General features: G+C 46.3%; 4 protein-coding genes and 1 long non-coding RNA gene across 18 annotated transcripts in view; 2 read left to right on the top strand and 3 right to left on the bottom strand.

Moving 5' to 3' along the window:
- Positions 1-20,056, bottom strand: part of LOC110013959 (gastrula zinc finger protein XlCGF57.1-like) — a 317,596-nt gene that overhangs the window by 64,953 nt on the left and 232,587 nt on the right. The gene's annotated exons all lie outside the window — the stretch shown is intronic.
- The window catches only part of LOC101172629 (zinc finger protein 436-like), a 1,005,429-nt gene that overhangs the window by 819,412 nt on the left and 165,961 nt on the right, over positions 1-20,056 (top strand). The gene's annotated exons all lie outside the window — the stretch shown is intronic.
- Positions 1-20,056, bottom strand: part of LOC110016657 (zinc finger protein 502-like) — a 970,715-nt gene that overhangs the window by 875,220 nt on the left and 75,439 nt on the right. The window lies entirely within an intron of this gene.
- LOC101165030 overlaps positions 1-20,056 on the bottom strand; it is a 103,423-nt gene that overhangs the window by 36,913 nt on the left and 46,454 nt on the right. Inside the window, exons 34-41 of the mRNA XM_023961723.1 lie at positions 18,782-19,002; positions 18,516-18,707; positions 16,516-16,673; positions 16,196-16,438; positions 1,650-1,795; positions 1,362-1,519; positions 820-1,003; positions 348-734 (exon numbers count right to left, since the gene is read on the bottom strand). Coding sequence (XP_023817491.1) covers positions 348-734; positions 820-1,003; positions 1,362-1,519; positions 1,650-1,795; positions 16,196-16,438; positions 16,516-16,673; positions 18,516-18,707; positions 18,782-19,002 — 1,689 coding nt within the window. The remainder of the gene's footprint in view (positions 1-347; positions 735-819; positions 1,004-1,361; positions 1,520-1,649; positions 1,796-16,195; positions 16,439-16,515; positions 16,674-18,515; positions 18,708-18,781; positions 19,003-20,056) is intronic.
- On the top strand, positions 4,311-9,343 carry LOC110013453. 14 transcript variants are annotated; one of them, XR_002874703.1, is made up of 8 exons: positions 4,311-4,578; positions 4,974-5,112; positions 5,192-6,401; positions 6,520-6,629; positions 6,733-6,850; positions 6,936-7,304; positions 8,190-8,694; positions 8,804-9,343. It is a non-coding gene; the product is annotated as an uncharacterized LOC110013453 (long non-coding RNA). The 14 variants fall into 14 exon arrangements; XR_002874705.1 differs by having other exon boundaries at positions 4,311-4,913; positions 5,002-5,112; XR_002874715.1 differs by having other exon boundaries at positions 4,311-5,112; positions 5,192-5,388; positions 5,464-6,401.

Genomic DNA, 20,056 nt, shown 5'->3' with positions numbered 1-20,056 from the left:
CAAGGTAGTATAATTTAAAAAGCTATTTACAGAACAGTGCAGGTAAAAAGATGTGCAAAAGGAATGTGCAAAAAGGAAAAAAAAATAGATAATAAAAAATGTGCTAAGGTTATATTTTGTATTGTCAGCTTTTGAACAGGGTTATTGCATTGGGTATGAATATTTCTGGTACTGGGCAGTTTTGGTTCTTAATTCTTCAGAAAAAAATACAGTTTTATACCTTTATGTTTGAACCCTGAAATGTGGCAAAAGGTTACACAGTTAAAGGGGGCCGAATACTTCCACAAGGCACTCCAAGTAAGACTATGCGACCTCCTCTTTAATTCCTTTTTCAAAGGTTGTCATACCTGTGTAGCCTCCGTGCCTTCTTCAACACTTCAAACATGTGCTCCTGAAAGACGTCCAGCCTCCTGTAGCGACCACGCTCCAGGTTCATTCGGATTATTTCAAAGTTGAGAGGTGGTTTCTCAGGGGCAGCAGGATCCACAGCAGGAATCTCAGCCAGAAAGTCACTATAGCATCGGCACTTCTTGTTCTGGTGGCTCATTACAGAAACATAGAGGTCCCTGAGGAGCTCCATGACCCGACGACCCACTGGCGGTGGCCCAGAGTCTTCCTCAGTGTATGGCATCATGTCCATGTCACTTGACCGAGAACTTTGCATTTGAGGCATTGAATGTGTCACAGGAGAAAAAAAAAACAGCGAAGCTTCCTCCGGTGGTACATAGAGTTTCCTACACAAAACACCAAAACAAGATGGTAAAAGATGGATCTGATTCAGTTTAAATCAGAGGAGAAGTTCTTTTTGACTTTCCAAACCTGAAATAGTAAATCTCATCCTCCACCACTTTGGCAGAATATGAGAAGCGCTTCAGACCCTCTAACTTTTTCACTTGTTTCTCTGTCTCAATGTAGCTGCTCTCACACAGCAGGATGTCCTCCTCGGTGTATTCTGTAGGTCTGCATGACAGGTACTCCTTAAAGGAGGACACCATACATTTGCCTGGAAACACAACAAGGGTCGTTACCAAGTCAGTTGGAAAATAGATTAATAGTTTTTTAATGACATGATTTTGGCCCCAGGGCTTCATTATAACGTTTCCTCACAGTAGAGCCAAGCTAGAAGTTCCTCTTACAATTCCAGCCCTGTTTTCATGCCTGCATTCTTTATGTTGGGGTCTTGGGGTGTATGGGTGAATGTCAATGGTGGGTGGGGGAGGAGGTTGGCTTTCATTTCAAAATGTTGTGCCTATGTTTGGCTTTCGTTTCTAAAGCTCTTTGACAACATGAAAAGCACTTTTTTTTTTATCAATAACGTTTGAAGGCCCACATTCAGAGATGGCTATATGGCTGTGCCGTACCTAGGACACAAGTCATGGGCAAGGTTTCCTCCAGGTGACTTAGAAAAACCTCTCTCTTGTAAAACATCTTTGTGGGTTCGTGCTCCGTTTCCTCAGGATGAATGAAAATAGGTCCAAAGAAGAAGGTGGTTCCATTCTGCAACCACAGCTTCTCAATTCTGTAGACAAGTTAGTAAAACTGCATGAGGAATCGCAAATTAAGAATTGTACTTGCAACACTGTCATTTCTTAAAACCTATTTCTTGTTCAGAGGTTTTTCTTGACTATGTTTGCTTTATTTTCACCAACCTGGCAACCCGGGGCTTTGACAATCCATCTGACTGGATGTAAACGCAGTCTCCAAGTTTAAACCACATATTATTGTAGTATAACTGTTCAAAGTACTGGCAGCCTGGCTCGGCTTCATTTATCTCCATGGGAACATCCTCTCGCTCCTGAAATGTTGAACATTCACAAACATTCAAATCTTGACAGTCTCTAATTTGAAATAGACTTCTGTGCTGCCAGACTTACATGTTAGCAAATGAGTTCTCAAGCACAAACATCCAGATTCAGTGATGAAAGTCAGGCAAGGAAAAAATCCCTGAACTATTCTTTGAGCGAAATGGCGGGCGCAGAGAGAAATTTTGGAAAAATCCATGGTCTTAGATGCATTCTGGTACATCCTGGCAGCTAGTTATTCACTTCTTAATCAAGAAACTAAGACTAATGGGAGCATCATGAATTTGTCGTTCAAACCCCTAGTTTGAGTTGCCATTAAGGACTTGCTGGTCCTAAAAAAAGAAGTTGGATAATTGCTAAAAAGTGACACAATCCTACAATCTAAGCTTTTCCTTAAAGCTTCAAAACATACAATTGCTAAAATATAGTAACATCAAAGCCCCAAATGGCAAAAAGAACACCAGTAACTATGATATTCTATAAAAGTATTTTGTACAATAAATTTGTACATGATTTCTGCTTTAGAAATGACAGATGTACAACATCCACTTGCACTGTTTTCTCAAACTATAATTACATCAAAAGATGAGTTCTGCTTTAAACTATCATTCTATAACATATTACATCAATTCTTTACCATTAATACTAAGTAATCTGGGAAATATCAAAACAAACATACAAACAAAATTAAACATTGTAAAAAGAATGTTTACAATGTTTAATTTTGTTTGTATGTTTTTATCTCTGTGGGTTATCTCCCCCCTTCCAACTCTGCTCATTGGAACCAGCTGCTTCACATCATCTCATCACCTGCTGACCTTCATAAGGAGATCCATCACAGCATTCGACACCAGTCCATTATACACTCCCCGGTGCTTACGTCTAGCTCAAGTTAAGTTACGCCAATTCAAGTCTAGCCTTGAACTTACCTCCTTTGTGCTCCTTCAGGTCCTCTACACCAGTGTTTTTCAACCTTTTTTGAGCCACGGCACACTTTAACCTTGAGAAAAATCCCGCGGCACACCAGCATCCCGAAAAATATAAAAAAGCAGCCCCCCCCCCCCCCCCCGGCGATCTGGCGTGCATTTTTGTGATAACTGTGGCAGAAAAGGCAGGAAGTTGCAGATGTTTTTTTCTAAAAGATGTAATAAAAGTTAAGTTACATACAAAATGTATGTTCGTTGTGGTTTCAAGACATTTATCAAGGACGACTCATTGTACGCTGAGGCGCTGTCCCTTTAAGCCAATGCATCATGGGAGATGTAGTGTGAAAACTGCCAGAAAACGGCAGAAAGACTCGCGTCTCTGAGCTTCATGGTTTGTTCACTTGTTCCACGGTCTGATACCGGATTCTGTGGAAAGCTACACCGCTAAAGACGAGCTTTAGCTGGTATTTTTGTTGGAACTGAGTGACTTATGAGCTAAATTGGAACAAGGAAGTGGAGACTTTAACCACTTCTGATTGGTCAGACTGATGACATGTGATTAAGCCTTCAAGAATGATTGGTGGAGTCGTGAAGACAGTAAAAGCTGCGGGACTTTTCAGAAAACAGTTATAGCTGCATCTAAATCGCGTTACCGTCATTCTTATCAAAATGTCTTTAATAGAATCAAATAAACACAAAGAAAAAAGTATTTAATGATCTTTCATATTCCTAACTACTCAGTGTTTTATCAGGACCTGTTTGGATGAACAAAGAGCTGATTTCCTGGTGATGGAAAATCTTTTTAGATCAGTTAACGAGGGCAATTTTCCACGGCACACTTGACCATCTCCCACGGCACACTAGTGTGCCGCGGCACACTGGTTGAAAAACACTGCTCTACACCACGGGTGCAGCTGGTTATCCTGTTCACTCCTCGTCTCCTCTGCTCAGGCCACGAAGTCCTCCTCTCAGCCCCCTGGTTCACTCGTCGCTGGCTCCATCTCGCTCACGGGCTCCGACGCAGTCTCCAAGACGAACTCACAAGAAGCTCCGGTTTCCACGCCAAATACTTACCTCTGGTTCACGCAATATTCTTGAACTCTGGGTTTTGTCAATCCATTAAACCCATTCTAAAGATCTCCTAGCCGGAGTTTTCTTCTGGGTTCCAGCATCTGGGTCTGCCTCGTCATCGTCGTTATGACAGAACGGACTGGCCAACACCCAGACCCAGCTGACCCGGAAGGGCTCCGCTTGGCCGTCTCACAGCAAGTGTCATGGGTCCCACCAGGGAATGATTGGGCAGAGGCGCCAAGGTGAAAGTATTCTTGACTTTAATGCAAGAACAGAGCACACCAATTGCTCCACAAAGGTTAACCAACATAGACTTCTCCAATCCAACACTCCAAATTCTCCTCTCAGACTCTCCAACTTCTCCACTCAGACTCCCACTCTGACAGCTGTATCTGGTTCTCTTTTAAGTGGTAAGCCCCTCCTCCTGGGCGTTGCTCTCCATCAGTCCAAAGAGAAAACAGGGAGAAGTGTTTGCATTGTTCAACAACATAAATAAACATACAGAAATAAACAGTTTCATTCAACTAAACATTCTGTGTCGTGTACAGAAAAATAACAATAATCATCAATAAAAATAAATACAAACAGTGACCGATGCGTCACATGACCCAGGGTGTCCATGACCACTTCCGGGTTACCGGGTTACTTCCGGGTAAACAAACCAACGTTAATGTTGGCGTTGTGTGTGCTTCGTGTTAATGTATGCATGGGGATGGTGAGTCGGCAACCTAGTGTGCACCCAGGGCTACCTGCAGAGGGATAGGGACGGAATGAAAAGGGTAAGCTGATGTAAATGACGTGTTACCGGGTCCGAGCGTGCGCGTCTATGCGCACGTGTGTGTGTGTGCGAGCGTGTGTGCATGCGTGTGCGCCTGCAGCGGCAGCTGACGGTTCTACACCGTCACATCATCCCCCTCCTCTGGGAGATTGGCGATGTGCGGCAATCTGGACAGGAAATCTGCCACTATGTTTTGTTTTCCGGGACGGTGACGTACGTTAAATTTGTACGGCTGAAGCGCCAGATACCAGCGCGTAAGCCGGCTGTGGTGGTCCTTCATGGTATTTATCCATGTCAGGGCCCTGTGGTCTGTCTCAAGGTCGAATTCTCTGCCAAGTAAGTAGTACCTCAAGCTATCCAACGCCCACTTAATGGCAAGTCCTTCCTTCTCCACAGTGGAGTACCTTGTCTCTCTCGGCTGCAGTTTCCGACTGAGGTACAGGACTGGTCGCTCTTCACCTGGGTCTCCCTGAGCCAGGACAGCACCAAGTCCGACTGCTGAGGCATCCACTTGGACGAGGAACCTTTGATCAAAGTTAGGACTCTTGAGAACAGGACAGGAACACAATTTATTTTTCAATGCTTGGAAAGCCTGTTCACACTCATCTGTCCAGGTCACGGGGTTTTTCTGCCTCTTCTCTGTAAGGGCAGTGAGAGGAGCTGCAATGGTGGCGAACTGATGGACAAACCGCCGGTACCATCCAGCTAACCCCAGGAAGGAGCGTACCTCTTTCTTGGTGCGTGGTCGAGGGCAATTGCGGATAACTTCAACTTTATCCACCTGCGGACGCACCTCACCACCTCCCAGCAGGTACCCCAGGTAACGAGTTTCCTTCCGGGCCCACTCACACTTGCTCACGTTTAAGGTCAGGCCTGCATTTTGTAGTTTCCTCAGGACCAGACGCAGGTGATCTAGGTGTTGCTCCCAGGTGTGACTGTAGATCACCACGTCATCCAAATAGGCTGCACTACAGTGGTTACATCCCTGCAGCACCCTGTCCATCAGCCGTTGGAACGTGGCTGGTGCTCCATGCAGACCAAAAGGCATAACTGTAAACTGAAACAGTCCAGCAGGTGTTTTGAACGCCGTGTATGGTCGACAGGTGTTGCTGAGAGGTACTTGCCAGTAACCCTTGCATAGGTCAAGAGTGGTGATGAAATTAGCAGCCCCGATCTTCTCCAGCAGGTCGTCAATCCTCGGCATTGGATATGCGTCGAACTCCGAAACGGCGTTCAGTTTCCTGAAGTCGATGCATATCCGCAGTGAGTCGTCTTTTTTGGGAACGATCACCACCGGACTGCTCCACTCTGAGTTGGACGGCTCGATGACACCTAGCTCCAGCATCTTCCTCACCTCATCGTTCAGCCTTCCCACCAACTTCTGTGGTACCCGATAAGGCCGTTGCCGGATTGGTCGTCCATCTTTGAGCCGTATGGAATGGCTAATGAGTGTAGTTCTTCCTGGCTGTGCAGAAAAAAGAGATGGCGTTTCACGAAATAAGTCCATTATCTGTGTAGTCTGTTCCGGAGGTAAATGTGACAGAGACGGAGGGGTTGAGTGAGTCAGTGCTCCCAGATCAGAGTCCAAGTCTTCCTCAGTCTTCACAGCCCTGACTAGCAAAGACTTCTCTGTTGGATGGTTAGCACCTTCCTTCCACTCTTTAAGTAGATTCACGTGGTATGTCTGCTTTTCTTTCTTTTTGTCAGGATGGTGCACCTCATAGGTGACAGGTCCCATCCTGCGGAGAATGGTGTATGGCCCTTGCCACTTTGCCAGTAGTTTGCTGGTACAAGAGGGAAGAAGTAGCAGAACCTTCTGACCTGGTAGGAGTTCACGGTGACGGGCCTGCTGGTCGTACCACGTCTTCCGACTCCTTTGGGCCTCTCGTTGGTTGACTTCTGCCTCTTCCCTGTACTTTGCCAACCGTTCTCTCATCTCCAGGACAAACTGGATCACACCCCTTTCTGAGGTCTTTGTGGATTTGGCCTCCCAGCTCTTCTTGAGGAGATCCAGTGGGCCTTGGACATCCCAGCCATAGAGGAGTTCGAATGGTGAGAAGCCTGTTGAAGCTTGTGGGACTTCCCTATAAGCAAACAACAGGAATGGTAGCCAACGATCCCAGTCCTTCCCTGTGTCACCCACGAACTTCTGCAGCATCCTCTTCAGGGTCTGGTTGAAACGTTCCACCAAGCCATTGGTCTGTGGGTGGTACGGTGTCGCCTTGATGGCAGTGATGCCAAGCTGCTGTTGGAACAGTTTCATCAACCGAGAGGTGAAGTTGGTTCCTTGGTCTGTCAGAATTTCATCCGGTATTCCTACTCTGGAGAAAAACTGAATTAACGCTCTCATGACTGCAGGAGCTGTAATGGTGCGCAGGGGAAAAGCTTCTGGGAACCGTGTAGCATAATCACAGACCACCAGGATGTATTCGTGACCGCTACCGCTCTTAGGTAAAGGTCCAACAATGTCCATGGCTATTCTCCTGAATGGAGTGGAAATTATAGGAAGTGGGTGTAGTAATGCTCTGTCAGACTTGTGTGTTATTGCAGTTTTCTGGCAGGTAGGACATGTTGCACAGTACGTCTGAATGTCAGTGTACATTGATGGCCAGAAAAAACGTGAACTAACCCGCAGATAGGTTTTGTGACGACCCAGGTGACCCGCCCATGGGAGTGTGTGCGCTAAGTGCATGACGAGTGGCCTGCAGGTGGTTGGAAGAACTAACCGTAGGTGGTCACCTTCAGCTGCATACAGAACATCATCAGCAACAATAAACCGCACATTCCCCAAACATTTGTCACTCTCTGTTGTCACCTTGGCAAACAATGGTTTTAAAGTTTGGTCTTCTTTCTGCAAAGCCGAAATGTCAGCTGGTATGTCAAATGTTTCTGCTGTTGTTGTGATCTCAGGATCCAGCAACTTAAGTTTCTTCTCAAACCGTTTTTGACGACGGGATTTTCTGGGCATTTCTTTGCCTCCATCAAAGAAATCGTCATCCAAACGTGGAAGACCTTGCATTCCCGCTTTAGCCTGAGCTCTAGTTAGCACAGGTGCTGAGACAGTAACAGCTAGCTCATCATTAGCTTTAGCTGTTTCAGTAGCCTCATTTAATAAGTCCCCCAACATAGGTAAATCACACCCCAAAATTAAATCAACAGGTAGGTTCTCTACCACCCCGACAGTCAAAAGATAGGATTGTTCATTTATGGTCACTGTTACATCCGCTTTTGGGTACAAATGTTGGTCGCCATGAACACACACAACACTTGTTTGCCTGCTATAATCAAGTCCACCAAAAGGGATTAAACTCTGTTTGACCAGAGAAACAAAACTGCCCGTGTCCAACATAGCAGTAACCTGCTGTCCGTTCACAGTCACCTGTTTAAGTGGCTGGAAAGTGTCTTTGTCCATGTGCACAGGCCCTGCTCCTGTGACAGTCTCTGGCCTGGGTGCGTAGCAAGCACCTGTGAATTTAGTCTTGCGGATTGGACATACGGAGGCTTTGTGACCAATCTGCTGGCAATAGAAACACACAAGGTCCTTACCCGCCGCTCGCTGGTTAGGTGCTGGGTTGGTACCTTGCGTTGCCTGATGGAAGTCTCTCCGTGCAGGTCTCAGTGGAGCGGTTTGAATGGGAAGACGCTGATCCCCACCCGACGGCCGTGCAGACGCTCCTCGTCGAGCGTTGAGATACTGCAGCGCAAGCCGGGCAGCGGTGAGGCCATCCTCCGGGTCGTGCTCCTTCACCCACGTCCTCACGTCAGCTGGAAGCACACGCAGCAGCTGCTCCAGGATGACGATCTCCCCGATCTGCTCCTTGCTGTGTTGCTCTGGGCGGATCCAGCGACGGTAGAGGCCCTTCAGGCGGTGGTATGTCTCAGTCGGATTCTCCCCAGATGGCACCACAGTAGACCGGAACTGCTGACGGTAAGTCTCTGGCGAGATGTCAAATTTTACCAGGAGTGCGTCTTTCAGGTCCTTGTAGATGTGGGCTTGCTGCTCGTCCATTGCTGTGTAGGCCTCCAACGCCTTTCCGGACAGCAGTGGCACCAGGCGACATGCCCACTCAGTCTCTGGCCATCTCCACGTCCTGGCAATCCGTTCAAAACGTAGCAGGTAATTTTCAATGTCCTCACCTGTCTGATATGGAGGGACCTTTGGCTCCATGTAAGGTCTCCAATCAGGTGGCTGTAAACTGATTCTGCTCTGTGGTTGATCTGACCAGCTGGAGTCCTCCTGTGCCACTGGATGCCGTCGACGGGACGTTGCAGCTGGTGGTGGCAGATCCAACCTTGGGCTACTCACTGCGGCTGAGCTTGGTCCAGCGGCTTTGGGACTGATGTTACGCCGCCGACCAGAATGGTGCTCTGCCCTGGAAAAAGAGGCTTCCAAACCTTGGAGGGCAGCGATGAATCTGTCCTCCCGCTGCTGCTGTCCGCGGAGGAAGTCTCCCATCATAGCCGCCAAGTCACCTTCTGGGCCTTTGGTCAGGCCTGGAGAACCACCAGAGGCACCAGGATCTACCACCTCCTCCTCAGAGGATGAATTGGACAACAGAGGGACTGCATCCGATGTTGGTTCCATCTCCTCCTTCTGGGAACGCAGACCTCTGTGTCTCACCTTTTTGCGGCCAGCCATCTGCTTATCCCACTTCTGACACCAACTGTCGTGGGTCCCACCAGGGAATGATTGGGCAGAGGCGCCAAGGTGAAAGTATTCTTGACTTTAATGCAAGAACAGAGCACACCAATTGCTCCACAAAGGTTAACCAACATAGACTTCTCCAATCCAACACTCCAAATTCTCCTCTCAGACTCTCCAACTTCTCCACTCAGACTCCCACTCTGACAGCTGTATCTGGTTCTCTTTTAAGTGGTAAGCCCCTCCTCCTGGGCGTTGCTCTCCATCAGTCCAAAGAGAAAACAGGGAGAAGTGTTTGCATTGTTCAACAACATAAATAAACATACAGAAATAAACAGTTTCATTCAACTAAACATTCTGTGTCGTGTACAGAAAAATAACAATAATCATCAATAAAAATAAATACAAACAGTGACCGATGCGTCACATGACCCAGGGTGTCCATGACCACTTCCGGGTTACCGGGTTACTTCCGGGTAAACAAACCAACGTTAATGTTGGCGTCGTGTGTGCTTCGTGTTAATGTATGCATGGGGATGGTGAGTCGGCAACCTAGTGTGCACCCAGGGCTACCTGCAGAGGGATAGGGACGGAATGAAAAGGGTAAGCTGATGTAAATGACGTGTTACCGGGTCCGAGCGTGCGCGTCTATGCGCACGTGTGTGTGTGTGCGAGCGTGTGTGCATGCGTGTGCGCCTGCAGCGGCAGCTGACGGTTCTACACCGTCACAGCAAGGTATCGCCCTGGGACGACAAGCTGAATCCCTGAACCAGATGGCCGCCGCCCAGCAGGACCTTTTCCATCATCTGGATAGAATTTCTCTGACCCTGATGAAACTAACAGGTCAACGATCTGCCAACGCCACAGCCAGCGCCTCTCCTTCCGCCACCGGAAGTTTGGCCCCCGCTACCACTAGACCGGCTAACGAAAACATCCGGCTTCAACCCGAGACCTTCCAGGGAGACTTGGAAGCCTGCGGGGGTTTCCTCCTACAATGCCAACTGATTTTCCAGCAGGCTCCACGGCACTACCACGCAGATCGTAGCAAGATAACACTCATCGTAAACTCCGTCAGGGGTAAAGCGCTCCAATGGGCGCAGGCCTACCTAACGGCTATTCCCATTTACCAAGTTCCGTTTTTAACGCTTCATAGGGGAATTCCGGTTGGTGTTCGACCAGCCCTGCAAGGAGGAGGAAGCGACCCGTCATCTACTAGCCCTAAAGCAACGCAACAGATCTGTGACTGACCATTTAATAGACTTTCGGATTCTAGCGGTGGAAGCAGGTTGGCCGGACATCGCTAAACGATTCTATTAAAGACCATTTATGTTCACAACCTGAGGCTAGATCTTTTAAAGAGCTCGTCACCACGGCCTTCCGGTCAGACGTCGGTCTCCGGGAACGCCAGACTGAGCGTCTCCGGGAACGCCAGACTGAGCGTCCCCGCCATGAAAGAAGATCTGTGGTTAATTTTCTCCCTCCGCCTGCTACAGCTGATTCCGCTCATTCCATTTCTCATGAGCCCGCTGGATGATCCACCTGAAGAGCCTATGCAGATCGGGCACTCAAAGCTCACACCCGAGGAACGGCGGAGACGGAGGGACGAGGGAACATGTTTCTACTGTGGTCAGGCAGGTCGCCTCGTTCACCAGTGTACGTTGCGTTTAAACGCCAGAACCCCCCATTAGACAACAGGCCGCGGACGGGTCATTCCCTCACTACTGAGAACTCTTTCCTGTACATTCCTGTCAAGCTATGTAACCAATCTAAGACCCATGTTTGCCAAGCCCTCATAGATTCTGGCGCTGAGCAAAGTTTCATTAACTGTAATCTTGTGTCTGAACTCAACCTTCCCACAGAGCCTTTGGAACACTCTGTTAAGGCGGCAGGTCTGGGAGGCCAGCTCCTCACTCACATTACTCACCACAACAAGGCCGTTAAACTCATCTCTTCTGGTAATCACCATGAATTCATGCAGTTCTATGTCACTCAATCCCTCTAATCTCCCGCCATCTTAGGTTTCCCCTAGCTTCGTGCTCACAAGCCGCAGTTGATTGGTTGAACCATCATATCACCAACTGGAGTACTGCCTGCATGGGCAATTGCCTCCGTTCCGCCATCCCTTCAGTTCCTCATCCTCATCAGCCCCGGAAATCATCAACCTTTCCAAGGTGCCCCCCTGCTATCACAACCTGAAGGCTGTCTTTAGCAAAACCAAGGCTGGCGCTCTTCCCCCTCACAGACCTGACGACTGCTCCATAGATTTATTAAAGGGAGCTACTCTACCCAAGAGCCGGTTATTTAACTTTCCAGAGAAGCAGGCTATGGAGAAATACATTCACGATGCTCTTTCTTCCGGTCACATCCGCCCCTCTTCGTCCCCGGTCAGTGCAGGGTTCTTTTTCGTTCAGAAAAAGGATAAGACCTTGCGACCTTGCATTGACTTCCGTGAACTAAATCAGATCACGGTTAAAAATAAGTATCCCCTTCCCCTCATCAGCTCTGCTTTAGATTCTGTTCAAGAGGCTCACGTCTTTTCTAAATTAAATCTCCACAATGCCTATCATTTAGTCCGCATGAGGGAGGGGGACGAATGGAAAACGGCATTCAACACACCCCTAGGGCACTTTGAATACCTGGTGATGCCTTTCGGACTTACCAATGCCCCCGCCATTTTTCAGCACCTAGTAAACGACGTCCTCCGTGATTTCTTAGATCGTTTTGTGTTTGTCTACCTGGACGACATACTCATTTACTCACGTGATCAAGGTCAACACACCCACCATGTCCGGCAGGTCCTCGAACGCCTTCTTGAGAATCAGCTTTTTGTCAAAGCGGAGAAATGCGAATTTCATGTGTCTACCATTTCATTTCTCGGTTTTATCATAGAGGCCGGTAATATCCGTCCGGACCCAGGTAAGATCATGGCAGTCACTAACTGGGAACCTCCTGAGTCCAGAAAGCAATTGCAAGGCTTCCTCGGTTTCGCTAACTTTTATCGCCGGTTTATAAGGAACTACAGCACTATCGCAGCTCCCCTCACTCAGCTCACCTCGGTTAAAAGACCCTTTGTTTGGGGTCCTGAGGCTCAGGCCGCTTTTGAACTTCTCAAAGGTTTATTCACCTCGGCTCCCATCCTGATTCAGCCCGACCGCCTTCGCCAATTTATTGTCGAGGTGGACGCCTCCGACTCAGGCGTTGGGGCGGTCCTCTCCCAGCGCGAGAACGACATGGGCAAAGTAAAACCCTGCGGGTTCTTCTCCCGAAAACTCACCACTGCTGAACGCAATTACAACGTGGGTAATCGGGAGCTCCTCGCCATCAAACTCGCCCTTGAGTAGTGGCGTCACTGGCTCGAGGGTGCTGATCAGCCTTTCATAGTGTGGACAGACCACAAAAAGTTGGCTTACCTTAGTTCCGCCATACGCCTTAATTCACGCCAAGCCTGTTGGTGCCACTTCTTCGACCGTTTCTCGACGTCATTACTTACAGGCATGGCAGCAGGAACGTTAAACCGGATGCACTTTCACGTCTTTATAGCAAAGGGCACAGTCAGGACCCCTCTCCCATTATCTCCCCCACCTGCATAGTAGGGAATCTCACGTGGGACATTGAAACTCGAGTACTACAGGCTCAAGACGAAGAACCCGATCATCCCCCAGTCCCGGTGAACACCTTATATGTCCCCTCCTCGCTCCGCTCTGAGGTTTTGGTTTGGGGGCATACCTCTTGTATTTCTTGTTATGGAGGTGCCCAGAGAACCCTCAAGCTCCTCCAACGTAGGTTCTTCTGGCCCTCCATGGAACGAGATGTCAGGAAGTTCGTCGCCGCCTGCGACGTCTGCGCCCGTTCAAAATCCTCCAATGCCCCACCAGCCGGTCTGCTCCATCCGCTGCCCATTCCTCAACGCCCTTGGTCCCATCTCGCTGCGGACTTCGTCACTGGGTTACCACACTCGCAAGGTACCACTGTCATTCTCAACATAATTGACTGCTTCTCCAAGTCTGCTCAGTTCATCCCTCTCCCCAAATTACCCACAGCCACTGAAATGGCCGACATCATGGTTCAGCAGGTTTTTTCGTGATAGCAATACGTTTTATTAGTTTCCGACCGAGGCCCTCAATTTGTGTCTCAGGTTTGGAGGGCTTTCTGCTCTGCCCTCAGGGCCTCTGTCAGTCTCACTTCAGGTCACCACCCCCAATCCAACGGGCAAGCTGAACGTGTCAACCAGGAACTCGAGGCTGCCCTCCGCTGTATGGCTGCCCAGAACCCTTTCAACTGGTCCTCGTTACTGGTTTGGATCGAGTACACCCACAACAACCACCCTTCCTCTGCCACCGGTATGTCCTCCTTTGAAGTTTCTCTGTGATATTCTCCACCCCTCTTCCCCTCTCAGGAGTTGGATCTGGCTGTGTCCTCCGTGCAACACCATCTCCAGCGTGTTCAGCACTTCTGGAACCAAGCTCGGGCCGCTCTCCTGCGCACCGGGGAGAAAAATTGCTGCATCGCAAACCGTCGCAGGAAGGACAGTTCAATCTACCAGCCGGGACAGAGGGTCTGGCTTTCTTCTCCTGACATACCTCTCCAGGCCACCACTCGCAAATTGGCTCCACGATTCATCGGTGCTTACATCATCGAGAAGATCATAAACCCCCACCTGCGTACGGTTGCTGCTTCCGGCGAAACTTAAGGTACACCCCTCCTTCCATGTTTCACAGATCAAACCTGTTCAGTAGAGCCCTCTGTGCCCGCCGTCGCTTCCCATCTGCCCGCCCATGTCATTGATGGCGCCCCCACCTTCACGGTCAGTCGGGTCCTGGACATCCGCCGCCGGGGCCGCGGTTTTCAATTGGAGAGTTGCGGTCGCTTGTTCTGGACCGTTCCCTCATCGAGGATTTCTACCGGGCCCACCCATATTGCCGTCCTGCACCGCCTGGAGGCGGTTGTTGAGGGGGGTACTATCACGGTGCCTCTGTGGGTTATCTCCCCCCTCCCAACTCTGCTCATTGGAACCAGTTGCCTCACATCATCTCATCACCTGCTGACCTTCATAAGATGGAGGAGGTCCATCACAGCATTCGACGCCAGTCCATTATACACTCTCCGGTGCTTACGTCTAGCTCAAGTTAAGTTACGCCAATTCAAGTCTAGCCTTGAACTTACCTCCTTTGTGCTCCTTCAGGTCCTCTACACGACGGGTGCAGCTGGTTATCCTGTTCACTCCTCGTCTCCTCTGCTCAGGCCACAAAGTCCTCCTCTCAGCCCTCTGGTTCGCTCGTCGCTGGCTCCATCTCGCTCATGGGCTCCGACGCAGTCTCCAAGACGAACTCACAAGAAGTTCCGTTTTCCACACCAAATACTTACCTGTGTGGTTGACGCAATATTCCTGAACTCTGGGTTTTGTCAATCCATTAAACCCATTCTAAAGATCTCCTAGTCGGAGTTTTCTTCCGGGTTCCAGCATCTGGGTCTGCCTCGTCATCGTCGTTATGACAGTGTGGGACAAATCCACCAAATACTTATAATGTCAATAATACTGAACCAAATCATGGTAATTAGTATTTAAAATAAGAAAACTGAAGTTTTTCAAAATTTAGTTTTGAGATTATTTTACACAAAATGTATTGGACCTACACTACCTTAAGAATCTTTTTCTTCCAGCCAAGACCACTTATATTTGTTTTTTATCTTGTTCTCACAACTGAGGTCGTGACCACGCTCAATAATGACGATGCCCGCCATTATTTTAACACAAGTTTGATCGCAAACTCTTCAGATTTTTTTGTGAAGGTTTAGCATGGGTCCACCAGTTTGGTCTCTAGGAAATCCGTCACGCTGACCACGTGGTACAGACAGAGCCAATCAGAGCCGTCGACGCATCCGAAAGCAACTAAAACGTCCCGTCATTGGTCAATTAGGACGGGAAGACAAGAGATGGCCGCGCCCATAGTGGAAGCGATCCACAGAGAAATGTAGAAAATAAAGCTAAAATTTGCCGATTTCAGACAATTTTTTCATCCGGTAAGAATTTGTCTGTAGAGATGAGGTCTTTTTTTTCCGGAAGGTACGATCGATTTGCTCGAAAAGCCGGATTTCCGGAATACTTTCATCATTGAAATTTTTTATTTTTTATTTTTTGCAAATTTATTTTTATTATTTTTAAACACATGAACAAAGTTAGAAGCATTGAAACAGCATATATTGAACGGAAAAAAAAGAAAATGAGTACAAGAAGGCACGTAGAGTTATCAGGTTGAAGTTTTCCTCCTTTCTAGGATACTGATCAAAGTTAACTATATGTCATAACCTTTTCTTGTTATGTACATAAACCATTTTTCCCAGGCCTTCAGAAATTTTTCTTTCTTCATTCTTAGTTTGTATGCAAGTCTCTTCATTGTTTGGATTTCTTCCACAATACACGTGCATTGCTTGTGTGTTGGGGCTTCAGCCTTCGAACCAGTTCTTAGTTATGGCTTTCTTTGCTGCCACAAAAAGAACTTTTACTACGTTTTGGTCCGTTTTATGTACTGTTCCCTCTAAGTAACCCAGATACATCACAAGACAGGTTCGGGGTATCTTATACCGGAGTGTTTCACATATAGCAAAGTGGATGGTGTCCAGAAGGGCCTTATTTTCTCACATTCCCAAAAGATATGTGTCTGATTTGAGTCTTTATCCATGCAAGTTCTCCAGCAGAGTTGCTGAGTTTTAATTGAGATTTTATTTTTACCAGCAAATCAAGGTTTTAATTACTAAGGCAGAGTCCGAACAGCAGAGACTTCCTGAAACAGCTCAACATGTGTTAACACCTAAAAATAGTGCCAGACATGTAGTTTTGATTGTAAATATAGCTTTTGTTTAAACTGACTCAAGTTAGCAGAATCTAAAAGGTTTACTAAATATGTCAAGCATCTTTAAGAAAGGTTGATCTAATTTAACTGCAAAAAACAACAATCGAGCAGGTGCTTCACCTCACCTTGTCCTCAAAACTGCAGAGGTTTGCATGAGAGAAGGACGCTTTGTCCAGGTCCGGTTTGGCAAACATAGAGGGCACACGAACGACGGGCAGAGGCACCTCCCGGGGCACCAACTTTACTGGACTCTGTGGCAAGGTCCAAATTTTAATCTTGAAGGACCTGGCTCCACTACCAACATAGCGTGACTCACACACATACACATCTGCAGGTTTGAAGCCCTCAGGTTGCATTTCGAAGTAATCCTACATGAATCACAAAAAGACACCTAAATTCACTACAGTTATATCGTCATATGAAACCTTTTTGGGGGGTGTCTAACCTTCACAGAAAGAACCACACATTTGCCGAGAACTTTACTGACTGGAACTCTGTTGCAGTAGTAGCTCCTGAAGACTTCTTTTTCCAGAAACGTTTGTGAATCCAAGTGATAAGTTTCACTTGGCCGCTTCAACCAGCAGCCATAGAGCCACATCACACCTTCAAAGAACAAGAATATATTCATTTCAAAATATACAGCAGAATACACTCAACTGAAATGTTGCTGCCTGAAGATAGGTACACAACATCAGTGAAGCATGGCATTTGACTTCACAACAGCTGATGCTCATGCGTCTCTGACTACTATGAACATTTATATGAACTATCATTTGCTGATCATATTTCTTTTTCGATGGAAAAGCTGAGTTTACCTTTGAGGCGAGGTTACAATCATGAAAGTTCCTCATATTTGGATTGGAGCACTCTCAGAAGATGCAGTGTCGATGTACACTGTACATTCAGATAAATTATTTACTAATATTTCTCCTCCTAGAGAAGCAATTGCATTTAGAAATGTATGAAATACGTTTTATTTGTAAAAAGCACCAGCCAATGAGAGCTGATTCCATGGCTATGTTATAACAACATCCAAAACAACAATAACTAAGGTCTGCAGGACTGGTTTGTTCCAAACAGCTCTTAAACAATGGCTGAAAACAAACCAGTCCTGCAGATGTTAGTTATTGTTGTTTTTCTTTGACTTTTTTTAGACTTGCTTTTTATTGTAGATAACCTTTGTAAATATTTTATTGACAAATATTTATGTCAAAGCAGCTGCTGAAACATTGTTTAATATGCAATGTCCTAATTCAAAATAAATAAATAAATAAATAAATAAAACTCTGCTGAAAAGAAGTCAAAGTTAATACTTCTGGCCCTAAAACAATTCCATGTGTGATAGATGGGGTCTCTGGCACTGAAAATATTTTAGAACTATGGTGACAACACTATATAAGAATATTTCACTGTGTCCAGAGGGATCTGTTTGTAGCAAAGGACACTGATACCGCTGGTGTAATCAAAGCGCATAATGTCCATAATGTGTGTGTATTCTGGCATATTGGTATGCTCAACAAACAATGCAGATCAAATGAGGAAAATAGGGTTTCAGACATTTTAAATACAACATTCTCTCTCCTATTCTTTTTAACTTTTATGTGGATGAACTGTCTCTCAAACTTAAAGCACTTATTGTTGACACTTGTTGTGTGGCTGAAGATCTCATTGTCAACCATTTGATGTATGCTGACGATCTAGTTGTGTTGACTCCAAGTACTACTGGTCTTCAATTTCTTAACATCTGTTCAGCTTATGGCCTTGATAATGACATCACATTAAATGCACAAAAAAGTCTGATTATGATTTCTCGGACAAGAGAACACTAAAAACCACAATTTCCCTGGTTTTGACCTATCAAATGCTGTGCTCGTGTGTACTAATACGATAAAGTATCTTGGGCATGTCATTTCAGAAAACTTGTCAGATGATGCAGATATCTACAGGCAGTGTCATGGTGTATATGGCCAAAGCCAACACTCTTTCTCTAAAGTTTAGTATGTGTAAAGAAGGAGTCGAGGTGGTGTTATTTAAAGCATTTTGTCCTCCTCTGTATACAGCTCATCTGTGGACAAACTATAAAAGTACCAGTATGAGAAAGCTGCAGGTGGTGTACAATGAGGCTCTTAGGGTGCTTTTAAATAAGCCAAGGAGGGCGAGTGCTAGTGAGCTGTTTGTCCCTCAGAATTAACACTCTTTTAATTAATGTATTTTTTTATGAATTATTGTCATTTTCCTAACACTGCTTCTTAACTTGTGTATTCTTGACACTGTGCTTTTTTTATGGAGTGGGTTCATGTACACCTTCTTTTGGACTGAGTCTGGCATAAATTCTATCAATCTATTATAAATAAGAAGCCCGGTTATTGTACCAGTGACACTCTGGTGCTCTACATGTAATGCCATGTCACATATATCTGTGACAAACAGTCCTTAGAGGGTTACCAGCGCTGTCTTCCCACAGACGATCAATGCAGACAATGTGAGGCTTGAAGTACACTTCTGATGGCTCCACATAGACAAATTCTCCCACGCTGTAGGTGATGTTGTCAAAGGAGCATTCCTTTACATACTTGAGAAGAGGATTTGGTACCCAGGGATCTCTTTGTACATAATGGGTTGTTCCCTCTTTTTTATCTGCAGAAACATTTCAGATACATTTTAGGATGAAAGATTCCTGTGTTTTCATGCATGAATAATAAATCAACTACCTTTGTTTTTCTCCCGTTTCTCTTTTGCTTTCTTCTTATCCTCCTCAATCTCTCTGGGAATTTTCTCTCTTTTTTCCCGATATACATCACTTTGTAAGTGTTTCAAAGTGTAACGGAGTGCAGTGGACATTAGGATCTCTCCATTCTTGCATAACTCATCCCGGGTCTTGATTAAAAAGTACTGCAGCTCCACTGCATCTTCAAATATCTTTGAGTCTGTCCTGTAAAAAGACAAAGCATGAGAACCATTAGTATGTATTTGAGCTGCTTTGATTATTGCTCAGAATCTAATCAACATCCAAATCCTAAAAAAAAAAAAAAAAACGCTATTCAAACCCCGAGCGGCGTTGTTAGGCGTTAGCCCACAGGTGCAGCCTGGCCCTGCTCTTGCCGCCCAATTCTAACTCGCCCTTACTGGCTGAGCAGCTGCTACATGCCCCTCCTAGCACATATGCCAACCTGGTCAGAGCTGCATGTGATTATTTCAGTAAACTGTTTTTTAAAATGGCTGCTTTTCTGTTTCTGGGTTTTATTTCCATAGCAACTGTTATGTGTGTTTAGGTCACCTGGGGGTAAGGAGCCCGTGATGGGACATGGGTAAAAATACTTAGATTTACAGCAGATACCTTTACATTTCTGTCTGTCTTTATCTCATTAACAAGCTCGGAATTCACAGAGGATGTTTAGAGATCAGATTTATTTAATTAAAAAAAAAGCACAAAAGCATCCGAAATCACGTCTCCATCTCTGGGTTCATTCACATTCCGGTACGCTCTCCGTCCCGCCGGAAAAGCCGCTTTCCGCCGCTACATCTGTGTCTCTGTGACCCACATTCATTCAATAGGGCATAAATAAAAATAAGAATCAAACTAAGGGATCTATATATTATTGTCTCCATGAAAATAAGTAAAACATAATAAGATTTAGGAGGTCCGAATTTGCTGCTTCCCCATACAGCAGTGGCTGTCTGTCTGCTCACGTGACAAGCAAATGAGCTCCGACTGCCCACGGAGGGAGCTATTCCCAACCGTGGAGCAGAGTAGACTTTATCTGCAAAGGAGACTAAGGTCTTTTGGAGTGCAGGGATCACCCCTAAAGCCTTTTTATGACTCTGTGGTGGCATCAGCCATCTTTTATTGAGCGGTCTGCTGGTGTAGCAGCATCTCGGCTAGGGCCGTGACGATAACCGCATCACCGCGGTGATGAGGTCATCACCGCACCTTTTTTTTTTGAGGCCAAACTTTTTTTTTTTTAATTTATTTATTTATTTTTAAC

This window comes from Oryzias latipes, chromosome 2 (assembly GCF_002234675.1).
Source record: "Oryzias latipes chromosome 2, ASM223467v1".
NCBI lineage: Eukaryota > Metazoa > Chordata > Actinopteri > Beloniformes > Adrianichthyidae > Oryzias > Oryzias latipes.
Note: the sequence above shows the minus strand (reverse complement) of the source record. Positions and strands in the feature narration are given on the sequence as shown.